This window comes from Lucilia sericata, unplaced genomic scaffold (assembly GCF_015586225.1).
Source record: "Lucilia sericata isolate MDLA Ls3-8-SP2 unplaced genomic scaffold, ASM1558622v1 Contig001290F_arrow, whole genome shotgun sequence".
Lineage (NCBI taxonomy): Eukaryota > Metazoa > Arthropoda > Insecta > Diptera > Calliphoridae > Lucilia > Lucilia sericata.
Window position 1 is genome coordinate 51,283 of NW_023995240.1, and position 20,404 is coordinate 71,686.

Genomic DNA, 20,404 nt, shown 5'->3' on the forward strand with positions numbered 1-20,404 from the left:
TAAAAAATTTTTAAAATTTTCTTTCATTTTATGATTTTTTATGCTTGTTTTTATTAATAAATAAATCTAAAATCAAAAACTTAAAGCCGGTTTTCATTTGACCTCTAATGGGTTAAGCACTTTTTGTTTTGAATTAAAAAAAAACTACAAACAGCAAAAACAGAAGAGTAACAATAACAAATTGATTTTGTTTGCAGTTAATTACAGTTATTTGTAAGAGTATTGTTGTTTTGTTGTTATTTGGAGTATGTAAGACTTACTTACATATAAACACATATGAGAATGCGAGTATGTTTTGATTTTGTTTTATTGTTTTTGGGAAATTGTAACCCTGAGACCTTGATACAGTTATTTTTAATGCATGCAGTTTTTTTTGTTTTGTAATAAAAATTCACACAGGGCGAGAGAGAGGGAGAGAGGAAAAGGGAGGGAAGACCCCTATATTTGTCATAATAAACCATGAAAGAGTTTTGTTTTTTTTTTTTTTTTTTCTTTTTTAAGGAAATGCTAGACTGGGAGGTGAGGTTAAGTTTTTTAAGGGGAGTTTGGCATTTAAGTTCATGTTAATGTTTGCAAACTCTGCATGTTTGTTTATTTTTCACACACAATAGTAACCAGTCAGTCGTCGGGCGTTTTCTCAGTGTTTTGTTTTGTTACCTTATTATTAGTACCTTGTAATTTATATATTTTTGTTTTTTTTTTCACTCTTTATGTTTTATGCCGCCATACAAAATTTGTTTTTTATGTGTGTGTGTGTAGATTTTCGTTAAAGTCTATTGTTTGTTTTAGTCATGATGTTTGTCATTTATAGGAGAGACTGTTAGAGAACGTTTGCATGTGTTTGTATGACGTCTAAACGTAACACCACGTTATGGCTTTATGTAGCTTAAGTAACGAATCCTTTTTGTTACGGATTCGTTATGGGTTTTTTGTTTGGATTTGTTTACATTAGTTGCAAACTGTTTGCATTAACAGGGCCTGCATCTAAAAAAATAAAACACAAAAAAACAGTTTCTAAATATGTTTGTCGTTGTTGTTGTTGTTGTCGTTATCCCTTTCTTTTTGTTTCTATGCAGATACGTACATATTTATTTATTATATGTGTTTAACTAAAGTCTAAGACAGAGTTTCCCAAAACTTGTATTTGGAAATATGACGGATTGAATTTATCATATGACAACCCTGGATTTATTACTGTCAAGACCGTTAGAATTATTTTTGCTTTGTTCGATTGCTACCAGCATTCATCTATACAAATACCGCGCTGCAACTAAATGTGAAAAACATTAAAGTATCCAAGTTTTAATGGCTAGATCAAGGAATGAATTTCTATCAATTGAATGTTCTCGGACGTATCAGTTGGACTTAATACTTTTCATTAGTCTACTAGATTTCTGAACATTAACTCTAACATTATGCCCATTAAGGGCCAATTTTTAGGTGAAAGATTAGCGATTAAATTAAAATTAATCCTCGAAAGATGTTTTTGAGTACTCAATTAGTTAATTTTGTTTGCAAGTTTAAGCGCCCAATGGAGGTGGTTTAATCTTAAGCACGAAATGCAAAAGTGTAAACAGCTGATGCAAAAAAATTAATACAATTTTTATAAATATAAACATTAAAATGTTATTTTTTTTGATTAGTATAAATTATGGACACTTCAAAATACATTTTTTTGTTTTTAATTTAAATTTTCATTAATTTTCATATTAAATTTACAATTGTCTTCTTCTTTTTTATAAAATATGCATTGTTTTGATAACAAACAGTGAAGTTTTCTGTTGTTTTGTATGGCAACACTGCGAAGTTTAATCTTGTACTTAAAAACATCAAAGGGGATTAACATAATATTTAATTTATTTTTAGATTAACTAATCTGATTATTATTTGGCAGTTGATTATCATCTCAAAAACCCGCTCTAAGAAAACTGTGGATCAAATTCACTATCATGGGATATCTAGCTGATATTAGATCCATGTTTTTGTCCAGATATAGATTTGCTGGCCGCTTGAAAATCGTTTAGGAATAACGCAATGCGAGGGCCAAGAACTTATAAAGTTTGACTGCCAATATAAACCTCATGGCTTTCATATCGGAAACGAGAAAGCGGACAAATTCTTTAGAATTTTCAACTTGATTTTCCTCAAACCAACTAATGAGCAGTTTTATTATAAGCGAACCTTTCAAAGTTTAAGAAACACTGCAATCTAATAATGTACTTCATATATGTGTTCCCTTTTTTTTTTTGCCTTTGTTATTGCTCTTCTGTAGACATTGTCGTCGTCAACAACGTTGTTTTTATTTGATTGTAATATAAGGATAAAAAGTAAAACAACAGAAACCATAGGCATAGGCATTATAGAACCCAAAACAACCACCCATTTTTTGTCTTTTACACACGAGCACATTTTCAAGATGCGGAAGCAAATTGCGCGTGCTAAAGTTGTCGAATCCTCAAACGCGTATCGACGTCATTTAGACTTTGGTAGACCTGTACTTATAATGATACAAGCCTAAAGATGCTGCTGAGGAGGATGAAAGCAAAAAAGAAGAGATTTTTTGTAATACATATATTTGTTTATACTACAACACATCCTTCCTTCCTTTCTGCCTTATATGTTTGGACACTCTCAATATATACAACATTTTCATTTCTTATTATTTCCTTTTTTTAGAAAAAAAAAAAAAAAAAAAGAATAAAACAAAGAGTTTTGTGCATGTAAAGTGTGAAACTGACTTTATTTTCTGTTATAATGGGGCGAGAAAAACAAACTTTATAAAGTTTTTGCCTGAATAATTTTCATGTAAAATGTTTTGTTGGTTGCTGTTTGATTGTCAACGTTTTGATGGCGTTCGCTATAGCAATAATCAAACACTTAAGCAGAGCTGTTAGCAGCCATCAGCGCTGCTGTGAATTGTGTGAATTTCTTTAAGTGTTAAACGTAAATAATTTAACGATTTTATATTGCTTTCTATTTGATTTTTTAGTCTAGATAATTTTTGGGAAATTTATTGCCATAAGTGTTAAATTCAAAATTATCAGGGGATTTAGTTGAAACGTGTGTTTCATTTTAAATCTGAATTAAATTCACTGAAACATTTAATTTTTAAGATAAGATTTGACCTAAGTCATTTTCTGTTATCTTATATTTATTTGTTGTTGTTTTCTGTTAAGAAAACCTGTTATTTCTTTTGCTATTTTTTTTTGTTTTATGCTGTTAGACTTTTCGTCTATTCTTAGTCCTGCAAAATCATTAGATGAAAAGCTAAGTAAATGCATGGGCCCCGGGGGATTTTAATAAAAACATACTTATGGCGTCCTTTCACACCATTAACAAGACTTTAACTGCGGCAAGAAACTCTAGGCGTATGAGTTATGCAGTCAAAATGCCAACAATAGTCATTTGTGTACGAGATGGAGATGTCGAAAAGTTAAAGGTATTAAAACATTTTAAAAGAGTTTATCTGAAATCTGGAGGATAATGAAAAATTACTCAAAAACTCAGTTTAATTCACAGCAAAGTTAGATTGTAATAAATATAGTCCCTCGACGTAAATTTTTTAAATGTGTTTTTCCAAATATAACGGAAAATCACGCCTTTAAATGGATCTAACTTTGGCCAATGTTTCACTGTCAATAGAAACCTCAAAAGCGATCATGTTACTCATTGTAGGATTTGATGTAAATAATGTCGCTTTAAACAGAGATATCAGAATCTATACCGATAGTGTATTCTACATCAAGACTTGTCCAAGAATGCCGGGCGTCTCTTAATGAGATGGCGAGATATTCAACAATTTTGCTGATATTTTGGCGAAAGCTTGCAAGAGGATGGCTACTCTGCACATAAACCAAATCTGTGGTGCCCCACTATAGGCCATTAAGAAACATATATCTGTTAGATGTTATAGTTTAGCTCAAGACCGCTGTTCTCATTACCATACTTGCTCCATCGCAAAAACGCTGTGACCTCGCTTGAATCTTCATAGAACATCCTATCTTATAGGTCTCAGCAGAACTCATTTGAACGCCTATTATCAGTTATCACGGATCATTGCAAGTTTGGAATCCAAGTAAGACGTATGGGTCTTCCATATAACGACTTCTGTAAAAGCTGCCAGAACGAGCATGAGGAGGAATCAATTATTCATATTCTGTGTAACTGCCCGGCCCTAGAAACTATTCACTATCAAAGGTTGGGTTCGTCACATTTCTCTGATTTAGCTAATCTGTCAGACGTTCAACTAGAACCTATTCTAGTATTCCTAAATTTGTCGAACAAGGTGTAAACTTAGTTTACATTGGCTCTTATCATTCTAACAATGAGAATGTTCATTTTCATCTCTGTTTACTTCTGTATTCTTTATTACCTTATCTCCTTAATCCTTCTCTACCACATTTCTCTCTCTCTCTCTTGCTATCTTTCTTTACAGACAATACAAAGGGACCCAAGTAAAGCTTAACACCTGGCAGTAAGCAGTCTGTGAAACCTAACCTAACGTCGCCTTATAAAAAGCCAAATCTTTCACAAAGTTTATATAAATTGAATGAGTAATCCATAGGTGATCAGTTGAATAACTTACGGAACTCTATAGTTAGATTGTTATGAAATTAGTCCCTCGATTTAATCAATTTTAAATAATTTTGTTACCAAATACAAAGGAATACAATCTTAAAGTGGATCTAACTTTAAATCAATGTTTGATTAAAGGACCTCAAAAGCGATCAGGTTATTCAATATACAATTTTGTGAGAATAACGTCACCTTATAGAAAGCCAAATCTTTCACAATGTTCCAATGAATAAAAGGAGTAAACCATATGTGATCAGTTTAACAACTGATCGAACTCTTTAGTAGGTAAAACGATCAATTTGAGAGAGAAATACTGAACCTAAATAGTTCAGCAATCAGATGACTAGCTGTTCTATAAACTTCCTAGCCCATCCGACAATTTGATCAATGTGCTGTAATCAAAATAATGTTATTTTAATTAATAATTTTATTCATTTATTCCCTTGCGTATAACCAATTAAATATCCCTAACAAACTGTTGAAATATTTTAACAATTGCAGCTGTAATTATATCAAAAGATCATTAATTAAATGTTAAAGTTAAATAATGCAGCAGGAAAATAGTTAAACCCCAATAAAACGTTATTGTTATTTAGAAAATAATGACTGGACAAAAATTCGCTAATTAACTTTCTGCTTTGGAAGGTAACACCTTTTCTTTCGTAAATCGACCCAAACAAAAGTATTATTTTACTACCTGTTTTTTTATAGCAATAACAATGGTTGTTTTTACAGCAAAAAAGAATAAAAAATAGAACAATTGTAAAGGAAATAATCTATAATATAGGAAGATTACGTCGACAAAAAAAAAATAACAAAGAAGAATAAAAATAATATTTACACCTGTTGGTCCATTGAGGAAGACAAATAAAAGTAATGAAAAACCAAGAGTTATGGGAAAATGTTTTTTCTATAATGAAATAAACTGAAATTGAAAATTGTATAAAGATAAATGATGATGATTTATTATAAATTTTCAACACTTTTCTGTGGCTTCTTTAAATTAAAAAATTTATATTAAATTTGAAAACTTTCAGTTTTAAAACCTTAATTCCTTGATTAATTAATTATCTATGTCAGAAGAAACTTTTTAAAAGTTTTTCTTTATTAGAAATAATCTCACGTTTATTTAATTTGTTTTTTCTAAAAAATTCCATTAAATCAAATTTATTATTTACTTTAATAAACTTGCTAAAGAATATTAATAATTTTTATATAAAAATAATAAAATTTTGCTAACAATACTAACGAATAAAGAAAACAAAATAACAAAACAAAAAAAAAAAAAAAATGCAGTAAATATTTGCGTAATAAAGAAGAATAAAAGAGAATTAAGAAAAATATATTTAAGCCAAGTTTATTATAGAAATAATACTGGTTTATTACTATGAAGAATGAGGGAGAGAGAGCGTGATATAGTAGACATTTTTATACTCTCTTGGGATTCTCTAAAAAAACAAGTTGTTTTGTGAGGGTGAGTGACTCAACATAGTAATTTTGAATTTAAGTCGTATTAAAAAAAAAAACATTTGTTGCACAATTTTCAAATCTTTTTTCGGATATTTTGCCCTATTTTTCCTCCTCACCTCTCTTTTATAGGACGCGTATTTAACTAAATATGTATTAACAGATTTCTGAAAAAGTTTAGGATACATTTGGATCAAATTGTTTCTGATATTTACAAAACGTATTCAAATTTTGTGAAAAGCTCAAAGGGAATACTGCAATTGGTTTATTTTTGGAACCATTTTTTGTATATTATTATTAGTTTGAACCGAGTCCATTCAGTCCAAAATTACTCCCTATATTTTAAGAATAGCGGACCAAAGTATGGAAAAATTTTGAAATATCTATTTTCAAAAGCCTTTTACATGGAAATTATGAGAGATAAAGAGCACACGCTGGATTTTTTAAGGCCTAAATCTTTGAAATCGGATGGGAAACAAAAAAACATGTCGAAGGTACTCTAGTTTAAACCCCCATAACGCCACACCTGGACCAAAGTATGGAAAACATTTGAAATATCTATTTTCCAACGCCTTTTACACGGAAATTATGAGAGATAAAGAGCACACGCTGGATTTTTTAAGGGCTAAATCTTTGAAATCGGAGGGGAAACAAAAAAACATGTCGAAGGTACTCTAGTTTAAACCCCCATAACGTCACACCTGGAGCGTTCAAGGGAAATATTTTAATTTAAATTATGTATGTATGTATTTCCAAAAAAATCTTTACATTGTTGAACAATTTTATTGTAATACCATTTAAATTTACAAAAAAAGAAACAAATTTTTATGGTTTAAGTTTTATTAAACTCTTGCCGTTTTTTTGCAATGAAAAAAAAAAAACACTAAAATGACCACATTGTTTATTAACTATTTCTAACTTATTTCCCACAAAACCCTACATTTATTTCTTGCCATTTTTGTTACTTAAAATTAATGAATAATGTATGAATAATATTTTTTTAATTTTTCACATTCAACTTACCAGTTGGTAAAATAGCATTATTTTCCCGACGCCAAGTAATTGATGGTGTTGGATAACCACTGGCATAACATTCCATTTGAACTTCACTGCCTTCGCTGGCGACCAAAGATTGTGTAGAATTGTCAGATATAACCGGGGGACGTCTAACCGATAATTTGACATCTGCGGTAACTTTGTGAACAACCGAAATGACCACCTGACAGGTGTAAGTACCAGCATCAGTCTCTTGAATATCTTTAATTTGTAGCTTATAGGTTGATGAATTGGGATCGTAACGTAGCGAAAAGCGAGAATCTTTTATGACTAAAGTAGAGCCCGTTGAAAGAAACACTGAATCACCATCGGTTTTTGTCCATATAACTGAATATTCTTTGGCATATTGTACGGAACAATCGAATTCAACCGTACCACCAATATCCTTAATCTGTTCTTGGGTTATATACGAAATGGTTGGTGTTCTTTGGGCCTGCGCGCCTTTAAACGTCAACGTTGTCACCAGCAACACCAAGTAGGTGAACATTTGTGAGGTTGTGATTTGTGTGCAAAGTAAATTTTTTCTACTTGTTGACATTTTGTCTGTTTTTTTTTAATTTAATTTAATTATATAATTAAATACGGTGGAAAATAATTGAAAATTTAATTTCAATTCAATTGATTTCTTTTATACAATATCTAAGCTCACCACACCCTAAGTTTGGGATTTTTACTTCTGTTTGTTGTCTCGTTTAAGTAAAGAAACTCTTAATAATTTTTATTATATTTTAGCTTGAGATTCTTGCTTCTTGGAGAGTCAATTTGAAACTAATAGTATCTTTAAGTTACTTTGCGTCTCCAAAAATAAAAAAAAATGCGAACAAATTGATCTCAGTTTATAGAAGAATAGAGGAATTAGTAAAAAAGCAGCAACTCTAAGAAAAGCTGTTGTTTTTTATTTTTTGTTCTCTTTTTGACGTTTGCTGTTAAGTGTAGATTTAATTTAAACACTGAATTCTGAACTTCAAAACACTTGACTTGTTTTTCTTTCTTTTCTCTCTATTTTATTCTTTAATGTTTTTTGATACTCTACTTTAAGCCAAGTTTATGTTAAGCTCTCGTTTTCTCTATATGTTTTTTTTGTTAAATAAACACACTCGTTTAACCGTTACTCTTTTATAACAGACCAAACCAACTACACTCGCGTTCTCATCACACACTAACTAACTCAATCACTAACCGACTAAAGTATTTAAAACGTCTTTAACCGTTGAATGTTGCTTAGCGAATGATTTGTTTTGATGTTGTTTTGGTCTAACGAAGCTAACGTTAAAATTTCGTTTAAAATTAAAAATGGCGCTCAATTGTGTGTGTGCACATGCAAATGGTTGCGTGTGTGTGTGTGTGTGTGCAAGAGAGCAATTAATATATATATGCACATACATATGTATATATCGATATGTATATAAAAGTATAGCGTTAATGAGTGACCACCGATTCATCTTACTACAGCCAAACGGCTCCAAGAATTATGAAATTTTAACAGTATATGTATTATTGTTCAAATAGATTCGCTAAGGAGAGAATTTTGTAAAGGAGAAATTGGATAAAGCCAATTTACCGCCTGATCAAATAAGCCTTTGAATAGAAAAAAATATCTCAATATCGGTATATCCAGGAAGAGTTTGATGTAGCTGAATCCATCGTTGAATCCGTCGTTTCGCAAACACTGTGGTTTTTAAACTGTTAGTTAGTTAGTTAGTTAGTTAGTTAGTTGTTAGTTAGTTAGTTAGTTAGTTAGTTCGTTAGTTAGTTAGTTAGTTAGTTAGTTAGTTAGTTAGTTAGTTAGTTAGTAGTTAGTTAGTTAGTTAGTTAGTTAGTTAGTTAGTTAGTTAGTTAGTTAGTTAGTTAGTTAGTTAGTTCGTTAGTTAGTTAGTTAGTTAGTTAGTTAGTTAGTTAGTTAGTTAGTTAGTTAGTTAGTTAGTTAGTTAGTTAGTTAGTTAGTTTAGTTAGTTAGTTAGTTAGTTAGTTAGTTAGTTAGTTAGTTAGTTAGTTTGTTAGTTAGTTAGTTAGTTAGTTAGTTAGTTAGTTAGTTAGTTAGTAGTTAGTTAGTTAGTTAGTTAGTTAGTTAGTTAGTTAGTTAGTTAGTTAGTTAGTTAGTTAGTTAGTTAGTTAGTTAGTTAGTTAGTTAGTTAGTTAGTTAGTTAGTTAGTTAGTTAGTAGTTAGTTAGTTAGTTAGTTAGTTAGTTAGTTAGTTAGTTAGTTAGTTAGTTAGTTAGTTAGTTAGTTAGTTAGTTAGTTAGTTAGTTATTAGTTAGTTAGTTAGTTAGTTAGTTAGTTAGTTTGTTAGTTAGTTAGTTAGTTAGTTAGTTAGTTTAGTTAGTTAGTTGTTAGTTAGTTAGTTAGTTAGTTAGTTAGTTAGTTAGTTAGTTAGTTAGTTAGTTAGTTAGTTAGTTAGTTAGTTAGTTAGTTAGTTAGTTAGTTAGTTAGTTAGTTAGTTAGTTAGTTAGTTAGTTAGTTAGTTAGTTAGTAGTTAGTTAGTAGTTAGTTAGTTAGTTAGTTAGTTAGTTAGTTAGTTAGTTAGTTAGTTAGTAGTTAGTTAGTTAGTTAGTTAGTTAGTAGTTAGTTAGTTAGTTAGTAGTTAGTTAGTAGTTAGTTAGTTAGTAGTTAGTTAGTTAGTAGTTAGTTAGTAGTTAGTTATTAGTTAGTTAGTAGTAGTTAGTAGTTAGTTAGTTAGTTAGTTAGTTAGTTAGTTAGTAGTTAGTAGTAGTTAGTTAGTTAGTTAGTAGTTAGTTTAGTTAGTTAGTAGTTAGTTAGTTAGTTATTAGTTAGTAGTTAGTTAGTTAGTTAGTTAGTTAGTTAGTTAGTTAGTTAGTTAGTTAGTTAGTTTAGTTAGTAGTTAGTTAGTTAGTTAGTTAGTTAGTTAGTTAGTTAGTTAGTTAGTTAGTTAGTTAGTTAGTTAGTTAGTATTAGTAGTTAGTTAGTAGTTAGTTAGTTAGTTAGTTAGTTAGTTATTAGTTAGTTAGTTAGTAGTTAGTTAGTTAGTTAGTTAGTTAGTTAGTTAGTTAGTTAGTTAGTAGTTAGTTAGTTAGTTAGTAGTTAGTTAGTTAGTTAGTTAGTTAGTTAGTTAGTTAGTTAGTAGTTAGTTAGTTAGTTAGTTAGTTAGTTAGTTAGTTAGTAGTAGTTAGTTAGTTAGTTAGTAGTTAGTTAGTAGTTAGTTAGTTAGTAGTTAGTTAGTTAGTTAGTTAGTTAGTTAGTTAGTTAGTTAGTTAGTTAGTGTAGTTAGTTAGTAGTTAGTTAGTAGTAGTTAGTAGTTAGTTAGTTAGAGTTAGTTAGTTAGTTAGTTAGTTAGTTAGTTAGTTAGTTAGTAGTTAGTTAGTAGTTAGTTAGTAGTTAGTTAGTTAGTTAGTTAGTTAGTAGTTAGTTAGTTAGTAGTTAGTTAGTTAGTTAGTTAGTTAGTTAGTTAGTTAGTTAGTTAGTTAGTAGTATTAGTTAGTTAGTGTTAGTTAGTTAGTTAGTAGTAGTTAGTTAGTAGTTAGTTAGTTAGTTAGTTAGTTAGTTTAGTTAGTTAGTTAGTTAGTTAGTTAGTTAGTTAGTTAGTTAGTTAGTAGTTAGTTAGTTAGTTAGTAGTTAGTTAGTTAGTTAGTTAGTTAGTAGTTAGTTAGTTAGTTAGTTAGTTAGTTAGTTAGTTAGTAGTTAGTTAGTTAGTTAGTTAGTTAGTAGTTAGTAGTTAGTTAGTTAGTTAGTAGTTAGTTAGTTAGTTAGTTAGTTAGTTAGTTATTGTAATACATTTTTTTCACTTCGAGTGCAGTTGCGAAGCTCGCCGGGTTCTATAGTCTTGTGTGAATGTTTTGTTGCATAGCACTTTAATTCAGGTAACACGGTTTAAAATTTAGAGTGACCAGTTAAAATGAAACTTAAAAATAATATATGAATATCTTTACTTCATTTTTGTTTATTTCACTTTTTCCTCATGGTTTTTGTAGTTGTTGCTTTTTCCTTGTTCTCTCTCTTTTACAACAGGTACATTGTATTCTTGGAACTATCCCTTTTACAAAAAAAAATATGTTTTTGTTTATGATGTTGCAATAAATAAACACAAGTACAATTTTATATTATTTTTAGTTTTAGTCGTTCCGTTTAGTCATTAAAAGAAAATTTATCATATTTTTATGTTGAAAAGTGTTACGGTAGGGAAAATAAAATGTACCTTGACCCTTACAATAACAAAAAAAGAAATACACTTGTTTTTATTTTTATCATCTTAGGTAGTTTTTAAATGTTGATAAAGATTTAGCTTGAACATGTTAATATTTACGGGAATTTAAGGAATTAACGTCTGTTTAATCTGTTCCTTAATTTACTTTTAGCAAATATTGTTATCACAAGTAATTCATGCGTATATTTCTTTAAAAGGATATGAGATTTAAAAAGATCTTATTAATACTATTTTAGACAAATAAATTTAGCATTCTTAACTACATTTAATTATGAAGGAATTTTAGCATTGGTTGTGTAATTTCTAAAGCTTTGGTACGTGGCTATGGAGAGAATTATTGACAATTTAATATCATGATTATTTTAATCTCATGATGTCACTTTAATTTCTTTCAAATGAGTAAGTTATAGTTCTTATTCAAATTGAGTCGTTTTCTGCAGTCAGTTGACCAATTTTTGATAGTCCCATTAACCGAAATAGGAGTAACTTAGGCTAAGTTATTATCTTTGTACTTCTAATATTATGCAAAAAGAAAACACCTATCCGTATAGACAGTCATTCGCGATATGGGCTATGTCATTTATTGAGCTTACAGTGAATCTTCTGTTAGAGATAATAATTGGAGAGGAGCAATCTATATAGACTGAATGTATTTATTTGACGTTTACCATAATGGAGGCATGTTTAAAGTTTCTATGGACCCTAATCGTCGAGTTTGAGGCCAATTTCTTTACCATGAGGTCAATAGGTAGCCAATGTATTAGCACGTATTCATCCCTAATACGTCAAAAAGTTCCACTTTATGTAAAATGTAATATGTATTTAAAATCCGCTATCAGCATTAATCATAACTTTCATCTGAATTGACATTTATATAGGAAAACAATGAACACCTGCAATTCAGCAACAAATTTTACAAGATAAATAAAAAAACCGATGCAATTAAGATTTAAATTATATCTTATTTTATGTTTTTGACATTTTTCTCAAAGTAGCGGGAGATACTTTTTTATAATAAATCTAAAATTTTTAAATTTAAAACGAATGAATAGCTTCGTTATAACCTCCAGTGTTGTTAAACGTTAACATTAAAATAAAAATTTTGTTTGATATTAGAAGCACCCTGTTATTAATGACATTGTATAGAAATTATACAACAACATTAATATTATGACATTTTCACTTCATTTTAATAAGTTTATGTTAGAATAATTTAAGTAGAGCTATTAGTTTAGTGCTCTTTAATTAATAGCTATTAATAAAAGTTATATTAAGAATAAATAGTGTTTTAATAAGTGATACAGAAAATGGCTGCAGTCGAACGTTTTGATTTAGAAAAAGTTGCACAAATATTTCAAGACAGTTTACGAGACGATGATGATGTTGCAATGGATGATTATTTAAAAGCATACGAGGAAATAAACAAGTAAAATATTGTTTTTTCTATTGTATACACAAGGATGTTTTTGAATGTTCTTTGTTGTTGAGTTGGCATTGTTAATGTGTTTTGTTCGATTTTCAGATTTTTTAGTTTATTGGGTTCGGTATTTGGTTTCGTCAGCAGTGATGTGAGATCAAAAATCGACATTTTATTAACGTTTCGAAAGGAAACGGATGCGGAAAAGGCTGAAAAATTTGTTACCATTAAATCAATGATGTCATACGAAAAGGATGCTAATTTATTTAAGGACACTAAATATGTTTCAGGCAGTCGTACACTGTTGCGTTTGCATAGAGGTTTAGGTGAGCTGAATTGTTGTTATTTTGCATAAAGTATGCTTTAAAAAACGGGCATGCATTTTTAAAGTTTTTTTGAACAATCTGATAAACAATTTTTTTCACTACGGCAAAGACAATAAAAGTTCGTTTATTCAAAAATTAAATCAATGATGTCAAACTAAGAGGACGCTAATTTGTTTAAGGGTAGTCATACGCTGTTGCGTGCATAGAGGTCTATGAACTTGTCTGCTGTCTATTCTACGAGCTGGAAACTGACAACTATATAGACTTCTCTATTATGGATTAATCTATATACTATTCACTAGTCTATTAACTATACTCTTAACTAGTCTTTAGCTAAGTATATAGACTAGTCTATTGCCTAATCTATAGAAAACACTATGGCTGACTAGTCTGTGGGCTAGACTCTTGTGATATTTCGGTGTCAAAAAGTACAATATTATTGAATTTTTCATTTATGTTACACAGTGTATCCTAATGTTTGTTTCTCATTAATTTTGTTTATACAATCTTATCTCGTTAACTTGTCATGTTTGTTTATCTAATAACTACGTATACGTATTTCTATTTGAACCACATACGTCCATACAATTTTAACTTAATTTTTATTTTTTTCTTTTCCAGAGTTTGTTTATGAATTCCTCAATCGTTTGACAGAATTAAGTGAAAGTGATAAAGTTCACGGTTGCTGTAAGATTTCTTATGAGGCTACATTAGCCAAATATCATCCTTGGGTTGTTCGTAAAGGAGCTTTAGTTGCTATGTATGCCTTGCCCACACAAGGTGAACTTTTAAAACGTGTCTGTTGCAATGTAGATCGTGTAGCAGAATTCCTGCCGGAAATGTTAAAGAATACTAAGACAGTCTATGATCGTACGCAGGCGCTATATACTCTCTATGATCTGCATCATTTGCCTTAAGTTTATGGGTTGTATTCAAACTTGAGATTTCTCCGTTTCATATTTGCTAAAATTTTAAATTTAGTTACCTTTAGTTGGTTTTTTGTTCGATTTTTTTTTTACAATTTTGTATAAGACATATTCAGTATTTATTGTTAGTGTAAAGAAATTGTGCAGCTTTAAGTTTTTGTTTTTATTAAATCTTATGTTTTACTGTGTTTTTAATTTCATATGTGCTATAGTTTTTCCATTTATTTTTACATTCCCTTAGTAATAATATTTTCTATTAATGTGCTACATAACATGCCTTAAATAAACGAAGTTTTCTTTACTTATATGTATATCATTAGACAGTTGAATTAATTAAGCGAAATATTAAATTTATTAAATATTATCTGAAAAAATATTAAAGAAAATAAAGTTTATGCTTCAATTTAAAGAATATTTAACTGCAAATCTCATCTTTTACTAAGGGTTGGTTAGGTTCAATGATATTAATAAGAACTAGCTCTTGTCATTTAGTTCTATCTTAACTTGATTTTTACTACCATGGAGAATTATGGGCAATAGAAAAATCATTGTTTATTCCTGGGACGGAGTTTTGGTTATACGTTGTCAGTTTGGAACTTATTTTTTTGTTCCCCTTTAAACTTTTAGTTTCCTCTTGGCGAAAGACCCGTACAAAATTATGGGTCTGCAGACCTCCCATGTCTCATTTTAGGTCGTTCAATATCTTTATGCATCTGCCTAAGTCTAGATGTGGAAATAATATCATTTATATAGTTATGTCTTTTAAGTTTTTAGTCTTCATTTTGCCTTCTCTTTATACAGTTTTTATTCCGGATTCATCTATGTTATTGGGTGTTTCTGTAAAGTTGAACACGCTTCTATAAAGTTAATGTTTTTGCTTCAATTTCTTTAATTATCAAGTAATTTGAAACTAAAACAATTAAGAAAGTATAGTCGGGCGTGGCCGACCATATGATACCCTACACCAGTTATGAATATTAAATGTGATTTATTTTTCATAATATCGCATTTATCTTCAATATTCCCTTGTTCCGATACATTTAAGCAATTTATGGATGAAAAACCAATTTTCTGAAAGAGGTTTTATATGGGGGCTAGGGGCAAATATGGACCAAGCCCGATAAAATCTTGTGAATATATTTATATTTACATAATATTTAATTGTGCTGAATTTCATCGCGATATTTTTGTTTATAAGTTAATTTGGGACATTCAAGTAATTTTCTGAAGGGGACTTTGTATGGGAGCTGGGGTCAAATGGGGCCAGATCTTTATGAAATTTGGCACGGTTATCAAGACTTCTATAAAACTTAGTTGTGCCGTATTTTATCGATATATCTGTATATTTAACATAATTATGAGCTCAGAAGCCCTTTTCGGGGGGTTCTGTTCTATGGGGGCTAGGTGAAATAATGGACCGATTTTAACCATTTTCAATAGGCTTCGTCCTTGGGTCAAATAAAACGTGCGTGCCAAATTTCATCCAATTATCTCGAAAATTGCGACCTGTAGCTTGCGCACAAGGTTTTTTTCGACTCAGAAAACGATTCTAAGCCGATTGGGTCTAGGATGGGTCTAGGACAATTATTTTTATATGTTACAAACATCAGCACAAATCCAATATACCCTCCCCACTAAAGTGGTGTATTTATACCGTTGTATTTACTTTTTGTATACTAAACATTACAGTTTAGTAAACAATTATATCAATTTTCTTTCGCTAACCAACACTGCCCTCTTAATGAAATGTCATTTAAACGAGACTCGTTTTAGCGCTACTTTTGTTTTTGACCAAATTCTTCGCATAATAAATAGAAAAGCCAAACAAAAGGAATTGAAGAAAAAACCGGAAAGGTAGGTTTATAACAAAAAACACTCTTGACTATTAATCAAAAAAGTTAATAAAACAAGTATTTTTTTTGCATAATATAATAAATACATTTAAATAAATCTCCATCTACGTAGAAAAACAAACATTCTAGAAGACATAAACATATATCTGCAGTAGGAAAACGACACAAAGTATTCGAAAGAAGAACAAACGAAACAAAAATGAGCAAATACACAACAAAATATCTTGAAGACAAACTAACCGAACAACTTGAAGCAAAATATGTTAAAGCCATAGATGAATCAGATGGTTGTGGTGGCAAGTTTAGTGTGACAATAGTATCCGACAAGTTTAAAGGCAAGACATTGCTGCAAAAACATCGTTTGGTTAATACAGCTTTAGCGGAAGAACTTAAAGAAATACACGCCTTCTCACAAAAATCCTACACACCAGAAGAGTGGGAGAAAGTGCAGCAGCAGTAGAAAAATTTGTGAAATAATAAAAATATGTTTGATAAAGTGAATTTGGTTGGTGTTTATTTTGTTTTTCTCTTGTGAATAATTACCACTACATATTTTGTATTTGTGAAATTTAACGTAACAATAAGAGTTAAATAAAATAAAATTAAAACAATAAACTATAGATGAAAAAAATTGAGAGACTGCATATTACAGCATTTGCACAGTGGGTTGTGGAGCTTAAAAAACTGTTATGAAACCTTTTAAAATTTATAGACAAGTTTCCTTGCTGTTATTTGGTCAAAGATTCCATCTTCTATTTGAATCATGGCACAGGGATTGCAGGCTGTTTACAAAAGCAACCAGATTACTTTTGGGATTGGACTGGAAGAGTTAGAGGATTCTTGTAGTAGTGATAACAAGTCTCTGCGCTATGGGAGCCCTTCTAGGTAACTGCAACATTCCTTTAGTGTCTGGCAGATGTAGCTAGAAAATAGATTTCACGATGTAACTAGGATTGATAAATGGTCATTTTATCAGGGCAATAAAATGGCTATGATGTGAAGGATTATAAGTATTCCATTAAATTAAACTTTTCAAAAAGTGATCCTTCACTTTTATGTGAAGGATTATAAAGAATTTCATCCAATTAATCGTTTCAGAAAGTGATCCTGGGTAGGTCGGTATACTTTAAGGTGGGTTCCCCTCTCCACTTTATCACTTGATCTTACTCATATATGTAGGTATTAACCCTTTCTGCACAGAATTAGGAATATTTTACTATATTTTTTAGTAGGTTTTTATATGGAACTACAGACTATTTATTTCTAACAACCCACTGTGCAATACTTAGTGGTAATATGAGTTTTTTACAGCTTAAAATCGAATAAACGAAACAAAAAAAATCAACACAGAAAGTGAAAGTGTATTTGGAATACAAAAAATCAAGCAAAAAAATTAAACCAGCATAAACAAAAAAAACACTTCCACAGTATTAAGTCAAGCTTTGAACTGTAATAAACGTTAAAATCGGAAATCTTTAAAAAGCGAACAAATACAAACAAAGAAAAACAAATTTAAAGAATATTTTTCCGAACACAATTTTAAACTATAACGAATAACAAAAAAGCAATTGTATAGTTTGACCCCAATTGATCATTTTTAAACAAATACTGCAACCACAAAATAGAAAAAACTCCATTGAATTTTGGCTTTGTTTTATTTAAATTTTGGTTTATTTTTTAAAACATTACATAATGTTGAAATTCCAAGTGAAATCACCAGGAAAGATCATTTTACATGGTGAACATGCAGTGGTTTATCACAAACCCGCCTTAGCTGCAGTAGTAGGTTTGGGCACTACTTTAAAGTTCACTGCAGCTGAAAATGGCAAACGAGTTGTTACCGTACAATTGGAGGCTTTAAATACAAGTTTCGAAATACAAGTTGATACGTTTAATAAATTTCTCAAACAATGCCGTTCCAAGTTCCCACAGGAAACATTTGAAAGTGGTGCCCAGCTATTGGAAGAGGTGCGCACCGAGCTTAATCGTCAGCATGAGGAGTTATTGGAGCAGGGTACACCTAAAAAGCAACAAACTCAAAAGGCTTTTCTCTCTATATACTATCTATTGGCTGGTGCTGTTTTATCTTCACCTAAAAAGGAATTGGAATTAACACAAGCCTTCACCATAAACATAGACACCGAACTCAATTTGGGAGCCGGTTTAGGCAGCTCTGCTTCGTATGGTGCAGCTTTGGCGGCTGCTTTTCTACTCTATGCTCATCACTTCGATTTGAATTCGTATAATGAACCTGAAAATCAAGCTTTAATTTCCACTTGGGCCTTTGAATCGGAACGTGTTATGCATGGTACACCCTCGGGCATTGACAATACCGTCTGCACTTATGGCGGCATGTTACGTTTCGTTAAGGGCCAAGGTTTTCAAACACTCAAAATACAGAGGCCCTTAAATATTTTACTGGTAGATAGTAAAGTTAAAAGATCCACTGCCGATATAGTAGCCAAGGTACGCCATTTGGGAGAACAATTTCCCGAAGTTATCAATTCCATTTGGAATGCCTGTGAAGCTTTGGTTAACGATGCCATTCCCTTGTACGAAGAATTTGGCAATGGCCAAGATGACAGCGAGAAATTCGAGAAACTAGAACGCTTATTCCAAATCAATAACGATTTATTAAAGGCCATTGGTGTTACACACCCCAAATTGGAACAAATCTTTTCGATTGCCTTTAAGCGGGGATTTTTCAGTAAATTAACCGGTGCTGGTGCCGGTGGTTATGTGATTGTTTTACTGCCCGAAAACTATGCCAGCAATGAAGTGTATTGGAAATTGAAGGAAGAATTGGAGGCAGCTGGTTTTGGTGTCTTTGCTACCACGGCTGGTGGTGAAGGTTTGCGTATGGAACAATTGTAGTTAATTAGTGATGATAATGAAAATGTATAATTTTTACATTAAATATGAACAAATTGTTTATATATTCTTTTGATTAATATTGTATATTTTTTTATTAATAACTATTATATTTTGTGGACATTCTCTATATACCTATAAATTTATAATAAAGTATTTTTTATTGTTAAAAAAAGGATTTTGAAATGAACGTTCACATCGGTTAGTTGTGTTTGGCCTTATTTTAAATTAGTGGGCAAAGTTGAAGATAGTAAATTTCTTTCAAATTCATCCAACCTGTTATTGGTTCTGTAAGGAAAAGAGAAAAAGGTAAATAAATTTTTTTATAAAAATACCAGTTAAATGGAAAATATTTGACTACAGTTGAGGTAAATATACTATTCTGATTACAAAACAATAACAAAACTATTGTTTGTTTAACAAAAACCTAATTTGTTTACATAATTCATTTTAACGAGACTTTTGGCTTACATTTTGAAGGCACTTAATGAATAAATAAGTATGTATTGCTTTGTATATTATTTCGTGATCTGTGAACTTTGGGAAGTGTATAAAAAAGAAAAGAGAGAAGTGATAGCAAACAAAACTGTGATTCAAGCCATACAGAAAAAACAATTCCCCTGATAAAGCCTATCAGATTACATGGATTATAACCGGTAATAGTAACTACCTACTTCCTCATGGAATGTATTTCTTAACCATTTTTTAAGGGAAGAAACAAATTATATAAAATTTTTAAGCTCTTCAGCATCCTCAGATAACCTACAAAAATGCGGTATTGACCCATTTATAGGTGAAAGCAAACAAACACTGTAGGGTGCTAGACCAGAAACTTAGAGCAAACTTTTTACAAGGGGTTTGCATAGATATTACAATTGATGAAAAGTGTAGAAGTCTTAGGATAACTACTACCTTTTGTAATTTTGGTAGTAAATATGCTATTTGAGATGATATTGAAATTTGTTTTCCATACGAATCTTATTCGATGACGTATGCGGTATCTCATCCCCAGATTTTTTCGCCAATGTTCTTACTAGTCTATAAATTAATTTTAAACACTTACCATTTGTTTTATCTCTACATAAATATTAAATTAACGTTGGCTGGTATCTCTTGGTCTGTAGGGAATGCCACGACTCTTCATTTCTCTTAAAGTAGCCTGGGGCAAATTACCCGATACTGATATAGCATAAACGCCTCGAGAAAAGCGACCTACATATAAAGAGTTAAAAGTAAATAAACAATTTTCTTTAAAAACAACTAGCAACAAAAACTAACCTATTCTTTGCCATTTGGCTACCCAAGAATCTTCGGGACTCATTAATGCAATAATGCCATCAAAATTGTTGCTAGTATGATCGTAGACATTGTCCTTGTTGTTTTTCATGCGCAAAAATTCATCGCAATTGTCGCAACCATCGTATTCAAATTGGTCAAAAGACTGGAAAAGTTGGAAGAGACAATTTAGAAACAGATGTATGATTAAAATTGGAAAATTTTACATACCTTTACTAGAGAGCACACCAAACAGGCTCTTAAACCACGTAAATCTTTAGGTATAGTATCGAAGGACATGGTGTTTTTCTTAAATGGAATTTATTTGTTGTGATTTCTTGCAATTTCTTGAAATTTCTGTGTATTATAATGCCGTTTTCTTCTGATTTGTATTATTTCTTCCTCTTTTTCTTTGCAATACAAGTCAGAGCCCTGCGCCGACAAATTTTAACGGCGGCGGCGACTGACACTAAATATGT

General features: G+C 30.6%; 5 protein-coding genes across 6 annotated transcripts in view; 3 read left to right on the forward strand and 2 right to left on the reverse strand.

Annotated features, from left to right (window-relative positions):
* LOC119610856 (lachesin) overlaps positions 1–8,322 on the reverse strand; it is a 40,424-nt gene extending 32,102 nt beyond the window's left edge. The window contains 1 exon segment of the mRNA XM_037966253.1: positions 7,066–8,322. Coding sequence (XP_037822181.1) covers positions 7,066–7,636 — 571 coding nt within the window. The 5' untranslated portion in view covers positions 7,637–8,322.
* A 4,095-nt stretch (positions 8,323–12,417) lies between these two features.
* Positions 12,418–14,126, forward strand: LOC119610866 (ceramide-1-phosphate transfer protein). Its single transcript, XM_037966265.1, has 3 exons — positions 12,418–12,683; positions 12,780–13,000; positions 13,622–14,126. Exons 1-3 carry the CDS (start codon positions 12,565–12,567, stop codon positions 13,915–13,917), a joined length of 636 nt encoding a protein of 211 aa, XP_037822193.1. The 5' UTR covers positions 12,418–12,564; the 3' UTR covers positions 13,918–14,126.
* A 1,548-nt stretch (positions 14,127–15,674) lies between these two features.
* LOC119610855 (bolA-like protein 2) lies at positions 15,675–16,278 on the forward strand. The gene is made up of 2 exons (XM_037966252.1): positions 15,675–15,780; positions 15,892–16,278. Exon 2 carries the CDS (start codon positions 15,979–15,981, stop codon positions 16,237–16,239), a length of 261 nt encoding a protein of 86 aa, XP_037822180.1. The 5' UTR covers positions 15,675–15,780; positions 15,892–15,978; the 3' UTR covers positions 16,240–16,278.
* On the forward strand, positions 16,084–18,825 carry LOC119610853 (mevalonate kinase). 2 transcript variants are annotated; one of them, XM_037966249.1, is made up of 2 exons: positions 16,084–16,284; positions 17,091–18,825. In XM_037966249.1, the coding sequence occupies exon 2, from the start codon at positions 17,472–17,474 to the stop codon at positions 18,651–18,653; it is 1,182 nt and encodes a 393-aa protein (XP_037822177.1). In that variant the 5' UTR covers positions 16,084–16,284; positions 17,091–17,471; the 3' UTR covers positions 18,654–18,825. The 2 variants fall into 2 exon arrangements, with proteins under 2 accessions (XP_037822177.1, XP_037822176.1); XM_037966248.1 differs by lacking the exon at positions 16,084–16,284 and adding an exon at positions 16,304–16,441.
* On the reverse strand, positions 18,718–20,403 carry LOC119610854 (transcription elongation factor SPT4). Its single transcript, XM_037966250.1, has 4 exons — positions 20,157–20,403; positions 19,929–20,091; positions 19,714–19,862; positions 18,718–18,938 (listed from the first exon to the last, which is right to left on the reverse strand). The coding sequence occupies exons 1-3, from the start codon at positions 20,223–20,225 to the stop codon at positions 19,744–19,746; spliced, it is 351 nt and encodes a 116-aa protein (XP_037822178.1). The 5' UTR covers positions 20,226–20,403; the 3' UTR covers positions 18,718–18,938; positions 19,714–19,743.
* Between the last annotated feature and the right edge of the window lies 1 nt (position 20,404).

Coding starts and splice junctions, on each gene's coding strand:
- LOC119610853 (XM_037966249.1), top strand. CDS start 17,472: ATGTTGAAATTCCAAGTGAAATCACCAGGAAAGATCATTTTACATGGT.
- LOC119610854 (XM_037966250.1), bottom strand. CDS start 20,225: ATGTCCTTCGATACTATACCTAAAGATTTACGTGGTTTAAGAGCCTGT. Junction 20,092..20,156: donor TGGTGTGCTCTCTAGTAAAG/GTATGTAAAATT, acceptor CAACTTTTCCAG/TCTTTTGACCAATTTGAATA. Junction 19,863..19,928: donor AGCCAAATGGCAAAGAATAG/GTTAGTTTTTGT, acceptor CTTTATATGTAG/GTCGCTTTTCTCGAGGCGTT.
- LOC119610855 (XM_037966252.1), top strand. CDS start 15,979: ATGAGCAAATACACAACAAAATATCTTGAAGACAAACTAACCGAACAA.
- LOC119610866 (XM_037966265.1), top strand. CDS start 12,565: ATGGCTGCAGTCGAACGTTTTGATTTAGAAAAAGTTGCACAAATATTT. Junction 12,684..12,779: donor GCATACGAGGAAATAAACAA/GTAAAATATTGT, acceptor TTCGATTTTCAG/ATTTTTTAGTTTATTGGGTT. Junction 13,001..13,621: donor GCGTTTGCATAGAGGTTTAG/GTGAGCTGAATT, acceptor TTTCTTTTCCAG/AGTTTGTTTATGAATTCCTC.